General features: G+C 37.1%; 2 protein-coding genes across 2 annotated transcripts; one reads left to right on the top strand and one right to left on the bottom strand.

The window, feature by feature from the left end:
- Positions 1 to 824: 824 nt before the first annotated feature.
- LOC140144066 (osteoclast-stimulating factor 1-like) lies at positions 825 to 7,892 on the bottom strand. Its single transcript, XM_072165902.1, has 9 exons — positions 7,727 to 7,892; positions 6,491 to 6,537; positions 5,810 to 5,860; positions 4,908 to 4,971; positions 4,172 to 4,263; positions 3,512 to 3,631; positions 2,724 to 2,802; positions 1,852 to 1,950; positions 825 to 1,491 (listed from the first exon to the last, which is right to left on the bottom strand). Exons 1-9 carry the CDS (start codon positions 7,776 to 7,778, stop codon positions 1,448 to 1,450), a joined length of 648 nt encoding a protein of 215 aa, XP_072022003.1. The 5' UTR covers positions 7,779 to 7,892; the 3' UTR covers positions 825 to 1,447.
- A 332-nt stretch (positions 7,893 to 8,224) lies between these two features.
- Positions 8,225 to 13,916, top strand: LOC140144052 (protein Lines homolog 1-like). Its single transcript, XM_072165879.1, has 5 exons — positions 8,225 to 8,525; positions 9,676 to 9,759; positions 10,222 to 10,423; positions 11,143 to 11,766; positions 12,765 to 13,916. The coding sequence occupies exons 1-5, from the start codon at positions 8,262 to 8,264 to the stop codon at positions 13,766 to 13,768; spliced, it is 2,178 nt and encodes a 725-aa protein (XP_072021980.1). The 5' UTR covers positions 8,225 to 8,261; the 3' UTR covers positions 13,769 to 13,916.
- Positions 13,917 to 15,971: the final 2,055 nt, after the last annotated feature.

Below are 15,971 nucleotides of genomic sequence, written 5' to 3'. Positions count from 1 at the left end.
TCCAGGGGGTTAACATTTAAAGGTACGTGTAGAGCTCCATAACCTTAACCTTTCTTAGACTAATGGAATGCCTATATTCTGTCTCGTCTCAAGTTGAGAGTAACGCCATGTTGGATTTCACGATGGCTGATTCAAATTGCGCATGATAACCTAATCCCACAGGGCGTATCCACACTTGTTGACAGGCAATTTTTCCATCCGCTGACAACGAAACCATGTGAACACACTGATTAGAATCCACTGCAAAATCCAACATGGCGTTACTTTCAACTTGAGACACACTACAGTGGTCAATATTGCTCAGTTAGATATTTAAATCATGGAATGTTTGATAGCAAATGAATTAAGAGATTGAAGAGATTTGTCCATCACTTTTACAAAAAAAATTACGCAAACTGGTTTGCATAAAGAATTATGAACTCTAATGTGAGGATGCCAGAAACTGTTTACGGGAAGATTAAGGAAACTCAGATTTACTGTTCTTGAGATAAATATCTATACACATAAATAATGGATTCATACATTCATGCCAATGTTTACCTTTTTTTTTGGAGATATTTCACTTGGAGAAAGCTATGGAAGACATGACATTAATCTTCCACACAGGGAGTGTGAATTTCAAATGGAGCCACCCATTCAGTGTCGTCTGCTCCAAAATGGTTTATTCCAGTTGCAACCCATACACTCCCTATGGAAGATATACCCTTAATCTTCCTCACAGGAAGAGTGAATTTCAAATGGAGCCACTCATTCAGTGTCGTCTGCTCCAAAATGGGTTATTCCCAGGGGCGGATTTAGAGGGGGCCCACCCGGCGCACGCCCCCTCTAATTTTTGCAGAGCGGCGTCTGACTATGTGTATTTTTGCAGAGCGGCGCCTGACTTTGTGTGGGCGCTGAGCTGCCGCAGCAGCGGCGGGGGCTTGGCGCCCCCTCTATTGAAAATTCCTGGATCCGCCCCTGATTCCAGTTGCAACCGAACCCATACACCCAAAATGGAAGACATGACAATAGTCTTCCTCAGTGCACAGTGAGTGTGAATTTAAAATGGGGTTACCTAAATGAGTGGCTCCATTTGAAATCTGCACCCCCTGTGTGGAAGATTAAGGTAATATCTTCCATACATGTGGATTAGGGGTGTATGGATTTCAACTGGAATAACTCATTCTTACTGTAGTGACTCACTTTTTTTTAAATACAATTTTATCCAAAGCTAAAGTGATGTAAAAAAATTTACTTGATCTGATCTGATTCTCAAGATATGCCCTGCTATGTTTCTTGACCATACTTAGTTAGTTCATTCCAGTTTGTTCAAAGTAGGCTTCCTTACAAGGTGCTGTTGTTTCCTTATAAGGTGCTGGTGTTTCTTTATCAGGTGCTGGTGTTTCCTTATTAGGTGCTGGTGTTTCCTTATTAGGTGCTGATGTTTCCTTAAAAGGTGCTGGTGTATTTAATCAGAATCCTCATCATCAAGGTAGTCTTCATCATCCAGTCCTGGTGAAAAAAAGCAAGCAAACAGACAAACAATGAGAAAACATTTTCAGTAATGCCCAAGTTATGTGGCCCATACATGTACATATACGACCTATCGATTTCCAGATTTATGCCAGAATTATAATACCGCCCATACACGTTCAATTGTATTGTGCAATATCAAAGACCCTAGGTACAAAATCTACCATTGTGCATTATACACACGATCATTAATAGTGCACACTGGTAGATTTTGTATCTTAGGGTCTTTGATATTGTATATGGCCACATTATAATTTTGGCATAAATCTGCAAATCAACTCTCGCACAAATTCTTGCACACATTAAAGAGTTAGGGGTGGTTCCCATACTGGTACTCACTTGGAATGTGTGGTTCTAAAAGTGCTGCAGTAGCTGGATCTTTAGCTGCAAGGTCAAATGCTAACTTCCCTTCTTTATTCCTGATATCGCCTCTACCACCTGCAAAACATGATTAGGGATTCATTATTACAATTTCTGGTGGAAGTTGCTGACGGAAGTTGCTAAGAATATAGTGGAAAGAACATAAGGCCAACAAATTTGTAAGAAACCAAATTGGAAAGCATGCTACCATGTGCAAAAAAATAAAACGTTCCAAACTGGCGTATTTTGGCCACATTTCTAGAAGAGAGGGTGACAACATTGAGAAGATAATTATGCAAGGTCACATAGAAGGTAGTCGTAGAAGAGGTGGACAGAAGCTTAGATGGACTGATGGAATTAAACAATTAACAGGCCTTTCTCTCGTTGCAGCCCACCGTCTGACTCAAGACAGAAGCTGCTGGAATACCATCATCAACAGGGTCACAAAGGGTCAGTCATGACCCATAGGACTCGATGACGAAGACGATTAGAATTTCATACATATATCTCCTATATATATTGTATACCATTTTTCACCCTGATGTGGCAGTGATGTCAGTGTGCATTTCATTAGGCGCAGCTTCATGTAGCTTGCGGCCGCTCTAAGCGCTGGTGTACACACAAACATGCTTAAAGACGCTGCATAAATGTGTGCGTGAAACAGCTGCTTTAACCTCACTTCCACATCAGAGTGAATAATATTATAGAAGTTCATCAAAAAAGCACGGGGAAAGCAGTTAGAAACATATACAGAGTGTATTGACAAGGTGTAATCGTACTTGCACCCGCTCCGTGTACCCGTATTTTCCAATATTTTTTTATGACAGCAAATATTGTTGATACACACTGACCTTTACTGAGAAGCATTCTGACTACTTCCGCATGTCCCTTCCAGGCGCCTGCATGTAACGCTGTATCACCAAGTTTATTCTGAAACAATGTATAAAAAACAGTAAATTATTACAAACTGCTTCAAAATGTTATTATCCAGTTGTAAATACTGCAGAACAGCAGGCTTGTGATACAGTTTCAGCCCATTGACAACAATCTGGCCAAAACTTGAAATCAATTTCCAGGCGCCTGCATGTAACGCTGTATCACCAAGTTTATTCTGAAACAATGTACAAACAGTAAATTATTACAAACTGCTTCAAAATGTTTGTTAAATCCAGTTGATAATACTGCAGAACAGCAGGCTTGTGATACATGTTCAGCCCATTGACAACAATCTGGCCAAAACTTGTCAGAAATCAATTTTTAAGAATCCATTTTGAGACTATAATTGCTCAAACATCCTATTATTCAAATTTAATCACATTGCATCAGTTATTTTACGGATGTTCTAAAAACCTAAACATTTTGCATGGACCTAGGAATATCCTCGGTTCCAAAAGCAAAATGGTTAGATTTTTCACAATACCCTCAAGACAACTAATGCAAAAGCATTATCTTCTAATTCATTCAAAAAGGAGGTTCTTGCTTTTGGAACTGCCTGTTTTCACAATTACTTTTTCCAACAGAAGTAAAACAAGGGCAGTTGTCAAACTAAAAAAAAAGTCCTCCTCTTGAGCATAGTTCAGGTGAAACAAAAATCCAAAAGATACAAGCAGGTAAAAATAAAATACTGCAGTAGACTAACCTGATTATTGAGCTCAATGCGAGGTCTTCCTAATAGTATTTTCAAACATTCTACGTGACCACCGTGAGATGCCCAATGTATCGCCGTTGAACCAGACTTATCAAGGCTGTTAACAGATACCTGTGAAGAAATAGAATAGAGGATCTTTAGGGACATGGATACACTGGTATATCTTCAGAATCACCAATGCACTCTATGTTTAAGAGTTAGGGAATAAGGCTAAAGGGATAGGGCTATTAGGAAATTAGGAAAGGATTAGTGTTTAGTAATTACTCCTGATTCCAGAAAAATACAGCACGTTTTTGTTTTAATTAAAAAATATTACCTTGTTTTGTCAAATGAAATATAGATTTAATTGATTCCATAACCCTTTTATGTTGGGAAAAGGTTTAAGGTCACTGGACCTCTACCATTGTCCAAAATAGGTAACATAATTGAGTATTATTGACCCCTTCCTAACTGCATAGTGTGGATTTAGTGAGCTCATCAATTGATAATAATACCTGTGCAAAAATAAAGATTACTCCAAATAGCTGTGGAATGTATAATTAATCATAGTACAAACTGGCAATAGAATAAAAAAATTATGGCAGCCAGAATCCTGGTGGAAGAGACAGGGAGGGGGCAAGATGGGCAGGGACTAATGATTCCAATACTTACATTATTGGCAAGACATTCTTTGAGGAAGTCAACATTGCCTCGTTTAGCTGCCTCATGTAATGGGTTATCAACTGATTCCATACTCTCTTCAACTGGTAAATATAAAATGAAAAAGAGAAATTAATAAGGGATACAAAGAATTCGTCTTCCTGCCCTTCATCATCAACGTTCTGGATGATGAATGAAAAAATTATGTGTTAAGTCAAGCAGTTTTGTAATGAATGAAAAACCTTAAATCCCCCATTGAACTCAACATTAAGGTGGTTCGAAAGGCAAGGTTTAGGGAAATCATGAATTCCAACATTTTTGCAAATATCTCCAAAACCTTTCATGATACAATCTCAAGTGAGGTTGTGCTTATGTAGGGATATGTTGGCCATGTTATGAAGGTAATAAAACCGTTGCCATGGTAACCAAGCAGTCGCTATTGGCTTCTGACCAATCACATTCAAAGTTGTTTTTTTCCTGTTTTTTCGCAAATCACTTCATTTTTCCCAATAGAAGTATACTCACATGTTGAGTCATGTTCCTGCACACCTCCACTGATTTTCCCGTAACCCTGCAATTCCAACCCACTCTCCCAGGGGGTTGGTGCTATCTGCCCAACAGGTCAGATTGCTCAGTTCCCACATGCTGTATTTATAAATGCTTTTTAATATCTGAATGTATTTTAAATGATTGCTGGTGAATAAAATGAAATGAAAATGGAAACCTTATCCTCCATCATTCAACTTACCATAATTACTTGGGATTAGTCCCTTTTTGTTGCCAACCTTTGCTTTATACCAATCTTTATTTGACTGAAAAAAAAACAAAAAAAACACTGATTATAGTTACAAACAATTTAGAAACTGAAAAAGCTTCGTAAAGTTTAGTGAAATGGACCCCTGGCTTATTTAAGGGGGTACTACACCCCTGGCCAATTTTTGCCTATTTTTGCATTTTTCTCAAAAATTGTAGCACATTGGTGACAAGTAAGATATGTATATTATAGGGGCAAGGACTACAACTACTGTACTGAAAATTCAGCAACTCAAAGCAAGTAGTTATTGATTTATTGATCAAATAGTGGTTTTCCTCATTTTTGACTGTACATGTAACTCCACAACTGTTGTCTGTACTGAAATGAAATTTCCAGTGTAGTAGTTGTAGTCCTTGCCCCTACAATATACATATCTTACTTGTCCCCAATGCGCTATAATTTTTGAGAAAAATGCAGAAATAGGCACAAAATTGGGCATGGGTGTAGTACCCCTTTAAGGTTTTAAAATTCCCAATTTATCAGATTAAATTTTCTCAACAAGATTAAAACATGTTTTCAGCTGTACAAACATACATTTTATTCTGTCAAACAAGTTTTGTTTGGGCTATTATATGAAGGCTCATAAGTTTTATTCTGTTTCAAAATTCATGTTTTTATCACTATTTTTAATATTATGCCTACTATGTATTTCATGTCATTGAGTGACTGAGCTGGTGTGAGTGAGCATGTATAATGTGTGCCATTTGTTCAAACCTCTTTACGGTGGTACAACATTCATCAGGATTTTCTACTTTCATCTCCCTCCATCTTTTGTTTGTTGTCATTTTGATGTTTATATGCTTTTTAATTGATGGATGAAACAAACAGGTACTTACCACATCTAAAACATACAGCATATCACCTTCATCAAAACTCAATTCATCATCCTGTAGGAAAATATATTGCACCGTATATAATTATAGTATACATACATGCAACTGCAAGTCAATTTAAAAACAACTGAATTCATCTTTTTTTTTTACTTTATTTTGTAGACATGCATGCTATAAATAATTGACCTTGACCAATGCCATGTACATGCACACTCCAGCAGGGGGTTGAGTGGTGGCATCCACATCTGACACATCCGCCAAACTGTTCGGTCTTCCACTGTATGGCTGGCGTTTACTATGGAGTTGGTTCTTTTGCCTTCAGCTAGCAGTAAAGTCTTATTCAGATTCCCTTTAAATACAAATTAAAGCGTACTGCTAGCCGTCCAGCGCCATTATTTGCACAAGGTCCAATGCACACGCTTGAAGTCGCGCGCGTATACGCGATGGTTAAGCTGTCAAATGAAATCTGAATAAGACTTTAGCAGGCAGTCTGTCCACCTCTTTGTTGGTCCTTCTCTAGGACTAACTCCCTGGATGTGACATCTAAAAGCCTTTGTGTTATCAATATGTCAAGATATTTATAGCTATTAAACTATAGCCATTTATACACCATTTTTGAAGTTGTACGTTAATGAGGGTGAAAGTTATAAAACCAACAAAAATATAGATTAATTAGTTACTTACATGCTGTGCATTATATGCATACAATGCACGGAACACCTTCACTTGACCTGAAATTGACAAAAAAAAACAACCAACAACAACAAAATGAGATTTTCATATGTCTAGAAATTTGTACGATTTAAAGGTATATACTTGATGGGAGAGAATGGCACTTGTTTACATTTAGAGAGGGTAAACACAGATGTGGGTTCTGATTGATTGATTCAATCATCTGACCAATCATAATCAACTAATTGATAATGTGATTGGCCGATTATGTGTCAAAGCGTTGGTCAGCGCAGGCAGCGCTCATAAAGGGAATTCATACAAAGCTTTATACTTATGTCACTCATTAACAAGGCACACACTTTATTTATTTTTTCGATTTTGGAGTGTCTCTGGACCTAGAGCTAAATGCTACATGTAGGATCATTCATAATTGACTTAGGGTAATTTTTTTATTATTAATTTTTAAAAACTAGAAATGTCCAGAAAATGCTTCAAACATTAACTTTGAGATTTGGGTGAAACTCATGCTTTGTATGATTTTTTTTACAAAATTTAGCATTTTTGGACCATTTTTTGTGAATATTTCTCAAAGTTGCTCAAAATTAAAAACAAAAGCAAGAACATTTTCTAGTTTTTGAAAATTAATAAAAAACAAAAGAAAACCAAGAAACCTGAAGACTATTTCTTGCTTGTTGTCCAAACAATCTTGCCCCCCATTCACAGCAAAAGTTGGTCACCATGCATGTGTTACCAAATACAAGTACAATGTAATTACAGAAAAGTGACCTATATACTGACCGGTAGCGTGGATCGCCAAATTGTCAGCATAGGAGTATTTAAATCAGATAAAAGGGGTACTTTGTCTTCGGGAAAATCTGGTAATGTGTTTTCAAAAAAAACTTTGTTGAAAAGGAGCAAAGTAAAAGTCTTCACCATATTGAAGCTGGAATGTCAGCGCCCCCCCCCCCAGCTCATGAGCTCGGCATGCATGCGGCATGACTAGAAAAAGCCAAGGCAAGGTCTCGTATTGTAGTGGCAATTTTTATGCACAAAGCAGCGTATATTTTTACGTTGCCTACCATGCATACTGCGTCTAGTTGTTCCACAAATGAAGAAGGATTGATCATAGATTTATTTGGAGCTCTAGTCATAATATTACTTAGAATTAAAAAAGCATGAAAGCTTAAATTTAAAAAAAAACCAATTTAATTTTTTTAAAAGCTTAATTATTTAATGATCTATTCGTACCTGGTTTCGCCGGCCGAGGCGGAGCTGGTCTTACTGGCGTAGGTGTAGACATTATTTTGATGTTGGTGAATAGTCAATGAAGTAGAAAAATAAGTTACAGTGTAATTCAGAAGCTCTGAAACAAGTTCAGTTTACCAATCGTGCGTTGACACTGTTCCTATTTCCGGGTACATAACCCGGAAGTTAAGTTCTACTTCTTGGTGTGTTTTTAACTGTTGTAAAAGTCTAAATAAAACATGTCAGTTGATTTTTCTCACACATAATTAAGCGTTATCATCAATTCAAGCTCATAATTATGTCAAATATTATCTAATATTTGTATTAATGAGGACAAATGACAATTTAAGCAGTTCGTATATTTATTTTTTTATTATAGGGAAATATGACAATTTCATACTAGTAACATCGTGGGAACTTTTCAAGGTCACTCACGTGGGTCAATGTTTTGATTCAGGAACCTGCCACTGAATGCAAACACTCACTCACATGCTCATGCAATGTATTTGACATTTTGATAGCTATTTCACAAATTCAGATGATGATGGCAGAAGTCAAAGATGGCCTAAATACATACACATATGAATCTCTTTATAAAAAGCTCACACAACAGCTGTGTTTATGCGATTACAAGGACAACACTGTGAAGATTTTGTGTGACTTGACTGGCAAATCTCAACACAGTGATGTCATTCTACAGAAACTCTCTCTGCTGACAGATCTGTTTGAAGCTAACCATTGCAGATGGGCTTTTGGCACCTCCAAAATGGTTTTGGAAGATGCAGCATTTCTAGATTGCTTGGTATGTTAATGTATATAAAAAATTAAGGTACCCTTACTTTTAATAATACTTTCTTCTTGTTGATTTAAATAGTAATCATGGTAATGCTTTTGACATGTTTGAGTGGAATGTGTTACGGCACTTTACTGTATTCTGTAACACGCTTTGCTGTGCGAGAAGAACATAAAGTTCATTGCTCTTGCTCTGTTCATTTTATTGTAATTTAAGGTCTTTCATGTGATGCGTTTCAACAAATCATAATGCGCGACTTTGAGAGTTGTATTGTGACAAAATCCCGGGGACAAAATCCGGTATTTAAAAAAACCCTGATGTGTCCCTTTGCTTTAAAATTTATATGATCGGAATATTAATTGAACACAGATTCAACCAATGTTGTTAACACTGCACATATATGTGGTGTGTGAGACCATATTCACATCAATAGGATTGACCTCGGTGTATGATCGACGGAGTGACATGCATCAATTTGCAACATCAGTGCTGGAAATTTGAACAGTCTAAAATTGAGTTGGAAATGCAATTTGATTTGAATGATTTCAGCACTATTTTTGTTGCGATCGCATGTTGTAGGTATGAGAGGCATTTGCTAGTCAGCCAAATTCGCCTAGACCGGGGCCCAAACACAATACATATTTAAATAGAAATTTAAAAGAACAGATTGGACAGGCTGGTCAAGGAAACCTACATAAATATGTTTTGTATACTTCACTTGACCCAAATATATGATTTTTTATGAGGGATTTTGATAGCAGTTCCATTAAAAAAAGCTGCTATCATCATGAGACTAAGATCTAGAAACACCACCGAAATGCTGTTTTGGGGAATTTTGCTAGCAGAATCTTTTTGATGAAAGTCAATCTTTGACAAGATATAACTTTGCTACGGAAAGTGCAATGACAAAAAGGTTTTCAGTTTTGGCTTTCTTTATTCAAGGGCTTAAAATTTAATTTGATATATAAAATGATGCAGTTTGATGGCAAATGTGAATTCACCTAGCATACCTACATGTTGTTAAACTTATAGCTTTGGACTCTAGCCTTGAATGTGAAGCTATCGGTAAGCAAATTTGAAGCTAGACTTCTTGACAAGTGAAGTTTTAATGACCTGATTAAAAACTATGGCTCTAAACATCTTCTGTTTCCATTTCCAGAGAAGTCTTCTGCAAGCAGAGAACTCCTTGATAGCATTTTGTGCTGGAAAGTGTCTCACAGCTGCAATTGCTAACCATATTCAGGTAATAATAAGTTAATTTGTTACTGTTGCACACACTTTTATCAAAGTTAAACTTTTGATCCAAACACAAGAAATTAATTCCTACCTCATAATTTTTAGAAGCATCTTTCATCAGCAACAGTAAGCATGTTTATAGTAGATACCACAGGCCTGCTGGGTTTTGAGCGCATTGCTGGTTACTGCTGACCAGTGCCAACCAATGTAGTCACAGTGTACATACTGTACAACCATGGACCAATGGCATTTATAATTGAAAATATAAATTTGTATTTTGTAGGTCTAACAAATAATGATCAAATGCCAGGAAAAAAACCAATTAAATTTGAAGTGGTCGTCACAATATTTTATAATAATTCCAGGTGATGGTTCAGAAATCTAACAGTCATATTATAAAATTAAATTTCAATCCTGCAATAGAATTAAGTCACAAAATTCACTCAATTTAATGATCTTATTCTAACAGCATGTACAACCCAGTTTCCTCAAGGATCTCATTAGCAGCATCACACCATTGATATTCAATAATAGAAAAGGGTTCTCTAGAAGTGAAGTCAACCAAATAGTTTACACATTGGATGCACTCAAGAATGTTGGTGAGAAGGAAAGCACTGATGAAAAGAACGATGTGTGCAGCTGTATGGAAGGATTGTGTCATACATATGGTGGTAAGTCTATTTGGCTATTCCAGCTGAAATTCATAGCGGCCTAATTCATACACCCCTGTGACAAGACATGACCTTAATCTCCCACACAGGGGATGTAGATTTCAAATTGAGGGAGTCACCATTCAGGTAATCCCATTTGAAATTCACACTCCCTGTGTGTGAGATTAAAGTCATGTCTTCCATAGGGGGTGTATGGATTCAACTGGAATAGCACATTTGAAGAGAACACTCCTTTTATCAACCTTGGGATTTCCTTAATCCATACCATTCCTCATGTCTGCCAGCTTTCTTTGTCTCAATACTTGCTAACCTCGGACCCACATTAAGGGGGTATTACACTCCTGCCCAATGTTGTACCTATTTTTGCATTTTTCTCAAAAATCATAGCGTATTGGGGACAAGTATGTATATTATAGGGGCAAGGACTACAACTACTGCACTGGAAATTTTATTTCAGCACAGACAGCAGTTGTGGAGTTACAGTCAAAAATGAGGGAAAACCAATATTTAATCAATAAATCAATAACTACTTACTTTGAGTTGCTGAATTTTCAGTACAGTAGTTGTAGTCCTTGCCCCTATAATATACATATCTTACTTGTCACCAATATGCTATAATTTTTGAGAAAAATGCAAAAATAGGCACAAAATTGGCCAGGGGTGTAGTACCCCCTTAAAACTTACACATTCTTATTTTATTTCTATTGATTGTATTGCAGATAACTCGCACCTGTTATCCCAATACTGCAGTGCTGTGGTAATAGAGGACCTGCCATCTGTCATGGAGGCTTTCTTTCAGATGGCAAAGTCTTGCTCTGGTAAAAGTTCTTTGCAAAACACCGGAGAGTTGGTGATAACTTCTTCCAATGAATTGACTAAGATCTTGATGGCCTTCCTGGAGCTGCTCCAAGGAATGTTGAAATATGACTCAAGTGCATCACAGATGGCAGAACACAGTCAAACTTTAATACTTCAGAAAATATCAGATTTTTTATGGTTAGACAATCTGTCCCCAGTAATAACAAAAAAGATTTTAATTATTATAAACTCTTGTTTTGATCATGTTCTTGATAATCAAAATCAGACTACAAACGATTTACACACTGTTCAGAATGCCGATTTGTATAATATCGTGCACAAAATTGTGACACAAGTTAGGTGTGGATGGCTTGAGAAGATTATATACAGGGGTGTACATCTAGGATTTGGTGGTATCAATATTACGAGGAGTGGAGATAAAAGGACAGGTGGTTTCTGTAATGGTGATTACCCACTGATGAGAGGGCTTGTGAAACTGGTGATGTCAGCAGCTATTATGGTACTACAGAATGAAAGCAACAAAGGTAGGTGGATGAGGATTGACCTTTTGGTAAATCCATAAGTTTTGCAAGTACACCTGAGAACTCGTCATTTGACGTCAGATCGGTGTAACATCAAATGACGAGTTCTCAGGTGTACTCGCAAAGGCTTAAGGGATTTACCAAAAAGGTCAAAAGCTCTGCATGCTAACCATATAGCTTTTTGAGATATTTTCTCAAAATATCAAGAGCTATCTCAAGAACCACTGGACCGATACTAGGCTTGTTTGTACTCATTTTAATGCATTTTTCATGCTGATGGCAAATATGGTCATTGAAATATACAATTCTGACATCTTTGAATTGTTAAGAAAATTTTGAACTTGTCGTCTGCAGTCGACACCCATGTGGAGAGGGTTACAATTTAAGAATATAAGCACTAAAACATGTCTATATTTATTTGAGTAAATCAGTAATGATTATTGCACTTTATAATGAAATTGTAAACCTGTAAACTGGTACACCACAAACTTTACTGATCTTAGGTACATGTTGTCTTTAATGACTTGTTTGGTAAGTAAAAACCTCAGAAAAAAAAGTCATATAAATATGCATAACTAATTGAGTTATTATATGCTTATGATTATGTTTCAGGTGAGCTTTCATTTCCACCAAATATTAATGGTAAATCTTATTCCCGATGTAGATATTGAAATTTTGATTTGGACAATTTGTGCTTAAGTGCGATTAATGAATTTGACAGCGATGAATCGTATATTTAGCTGAACATATATTATTAATTGCAGTTTGGTGCGATTCGTCCAAATCCTAATTTTGATACCTATATCGGTATTATCGGAGAATAATATGTTCCATAAATTTTTGGTGAAAATGAAAGATCAGCTAAAACATAGTAAGAAACATGCTTTAACTCAATTTGCTCAAAATTCTTGATTTGTCACTCTAATTATGTTTATTAAATTTAGGAATTGAGCTTTTTATTGACTTACTTTGCCTTTGAATTTCTTATTTTCATTCTGCAGAAGCAGTAGAGAATGTTTTCATCTGCCTGCATACTATGTCTAAATATATCATAACCAAGATAGACCAGAAGGAAGGCAGTGAGATGAGTACATGGTTGTTTGAACTGTTTGCCGATCAAGATGACAGCCTCATACTGATCATGATGAGGGCCCTTCAGCTCTACAAACTATTGCGAAGTAATCCTGTGAAGCCAGCCGTACAAGATTCTTCAACTGGGCTGTTATCCAATGATGATATGGATCTATTAAATCCACATGTAATCTTCATTGAGTTCTTGGACACAGTGACCTTTGACCCCAACTTGCTCTTAGATTTGCTAATATCAAATGAAACCTGCTTTCTGTTGTATTTGGTGCGATATATACGATGTGTTCTATCCGATTGGCGCTATTTCTCTTCTAGTATCCCCGGTAGGGTGGCGTCGACAAACAGTTGCAGCGAAGAGGTGGACAGTAGTGATGAAGTAATGCACAAAGGAAAAACAATAGATGGGAAGCAAGCAAACCCTACAAATAGTATCATGGGTAGCATGAACCCCTCAAGTGATAAGATAGCAAGCAGTATGGAGGAAGTAATTAAGAAGTTAGCTGATGAAAGAAAGGATCTAAATAATTACACAAATGTCCAAGTATTAAGTATGCAAGGCAGTCTTGGAAAATGTGAAATTAAAATGCAGACTGTGTCTACTGTACAAACTACTGATGATGACATTGAGACCACACCAGCATGTAAAAAGAGAAAAATATCTTCAGATAGCGATGGCAGCCCAACAAAATTACCAAATATAGCATTAGAATCTCCTCAACAGTGCAAGAGTGAAAGCTCAATAGACTCCGCTACTTCTAGTCCTGTTAAAGTAAACACCATCCTTGATGAAACGATGACTGTTCTTATTAGGTTGCGATATTCTGTTGAAAAGATTTCGGACCGAGGTTTGTTTCCATACAATGTGAAACCGTTGCTACAGCTTCTTGAACAATTAGAAGATAGATATGAACAATGAATACAAGGATACATTGTCAGTTTTCTGTAAAAAAAAGTTATTTATTCTATAAAATATACAAATACCAGAAGTGAGTTTTACATAATATTACAATAAAAGTGCGAAGTTTAAGCTCTTTTTTTGGCCACCATATTACATGATGCATACTGTCGGGGGCAGGACTTTGACTAGCCGCAGTTTGTGGCCCTTGCGCACTTAGCGAGCGCGTAGCATGAGCCGTTCCACCGAAGCGCTTAGCGCTGGCGCAACCTCTCTGGATAATATATAAAAGCAATAGAGCCTGAAAGTAGTGCTAGACTTTGACATGCAATCAATGGCCTATTCCAGTTGAAATCCATACGCCCCTGTGGAAGACATGACCTTAATCTCCCACACAGAGAGTAGAGGTTCAAATGGGAGTCACCCATTCAGGTAGCCCCATTTGAAATTCACAATCCCTGTACATGTGTGTGAGATTAAGGTCATGTATTCCATAGGAGTGTAAGGATTTCAACTGGAATAGCCCAATGTTGATTTTATATTTGATGACTGCAGTAGACAGATCTCCATTGGCTATTCCATTTGAAATCCACACTCCCCTGTGGAAGATTCAGGCGGAATATGGGGTTAATAGAATAGACAATTGGGTAACTTCCATTTGAAATACTCGCTCTAGTTGTGGAAGATGTAAGTTAAGCCATATACAGGGAGAGTATGGGTTTCAAAATTATTAACCCTAGCCAATTTAATTTGAAAATATACTCCCTTCCACAGGAGTATAGCAGATTTCAAACAGAATAGCTCATTAGATGCTGTGTATTGCCTGTGATCTGCACACATCTGCTCAATGGACATGCACATCCTATGAGTTCCTGATATAATACCATTAATATCATAGGCTATCCCTGGGAGGCTATTTTCACAGCCAATGGAGATATCAATAGGTTTCTGTCGCTGAGCCATTGAATCGCCTTACTCAGAGTGACATTGATTTCATCATGCAAAGTCCTATGGCAACATAATCTGAAATTGATGAAAAAAGCATGAATTCTGTAAAGTGGGTGGAGTTAAGGAGCCTGCCTTATATTTGTAACATACAACGCAATCAGAAAACACGACAAATTATTGTATGATAGGGGCATTAGTGCCCGTGCATTGTAGCTTCTTTAATATGGCGTAGGGTGGCTAACATGATTTCTTTTCAAATTAATCAAGACTTCATAGATTTTTATGTTTAGAATTTTTTCCTGTGCTAGGAATATATGGCAATACGCTAGAAGTGGCACACACTCAGTAGTGATACATACTTCTTTACAACTTGACATTCCAAAGTTATGAACAGGTGTTACAATGTCACTGACATCTAATGTGTGACTTTGCAGCATGGTCTACTGCACTAATGTCATTGACCTCAGTAGTGATACATACTTGTTTACAACTTGACATTCCAAACTTATGAACAGGTGTTACAATGCCACTGACTGTGATACATTCCAATGTGTGACTTTGTAACATAATCTTTTGCACTGATGTCATTGACCTCAGTAATGATACATACTTGTTGACAACTTGACATTCCAAAGTTATGACCTGGTGTTACAATGTCACTAACCTTGATACATTCCAATGTGTGACTTTGCAACATGCTCAACTCCACTGATGTCATTGACCTCCGTAGTGATACATACATGTTTACAACTTGACATTCCAAAGTTATGATCAGGTGTTACGATGTCACTGCCCATGATACATTCCAATGTGTGACTTTGCAACATGGGCCATTGTACTGATGTCATTGACCTCAGTGGTGATACATACTTGTTTTACAACTTGACATTCCAAAGTTATGAACAGGTGTTACAATGTCACTGGCATTGACACATTCCAATGTGTCACTTTGCAACATGCTCAACTCACAGACCCTAGGGTCTGTGCTCAACTCCACTGATGTCATTGACCTCAGTGGTGATACATACTTGTTTACAACTTGACTTGCCAAAGTTATGAACAGGTGTTACAATGTCACTGCTTTGATACATTCCAATGTGTGACTTTGCAACATAATCTACTGCACTGATGTCATTGGCCTCAGTAAGTGATACATACTTGTTTACAACTTCCAGAGATAGGTACAGGTGTTACAATGTCACCGACTTTGATACATACCAATGTGCTACTTTGCAATAAATTCTACTGTACTGCTGCCCTCTTTCACTTATGTTAC

Source organism: Amphiura filiformis, unplaced genomic scaffold, assembly GCF_039555335.1.
Source record: "Amphiura filiformis unplaced genomic scaffold, Afil_fr2py scaffold_38, whole genome shotgun sequence".
Lineage (NCBI taxonomy): Eukaryota > Metazoa > Echinodermata > Ophiuroidea > Amphilepidida > Amphiuridae > Amphiura > Amphiura filiformis.
The sequence above is the reverse complement of the archived record's forward strand: the minus strand, read 5'-3'. Positions and strand labels throughout refer to the sequence as shown.

Bases quoted from the DNA above. Each gene is read 5' to 3' on its own strand.
- LOC140144066 (XM_072165902.1), bottom strand. From the start codon at position 7,778: ATGTCTACACCTACGCCAGTAAGACCAGCTCCGCCTCGGCCGGCGAAA. The intron at 4,972-5,809 runs GTAAGTACCTGT...TTTTTTTTTCAG, and splicing joins TGCTGTATGTTTTAGATGTG to TCAAATAAAGATTGGTATAA. The intron at 1,492-1,851 runs GTGAGTACCAGT...TTTTTTCACCAG, and splicing joins TTTAGAACCACACATTCCAA to GACTGGATGATGAAGACTAC.
- LOC140144052 (XM_072165879.1), top strand. From the start codon at position 8,262: ATGATGATGGCAGAAGTCAAAGATGGCCTAAATACATACACATATGAA. The intron at 10,424-11,142 runs GTAAGTCTATTT...ATTGTATTGCAG, and splicing joins ATTGTGTCATACATATGGTG to ATAACTCGCACCTGTTATCC. The intron at 11,767-12,764 runs GTAGGTGGATGA...TTCATTCTGCAG, and splicing joins ACAGAATGAAAGCAACAAAG to AAGCAGTAGAGAATGTTTTC.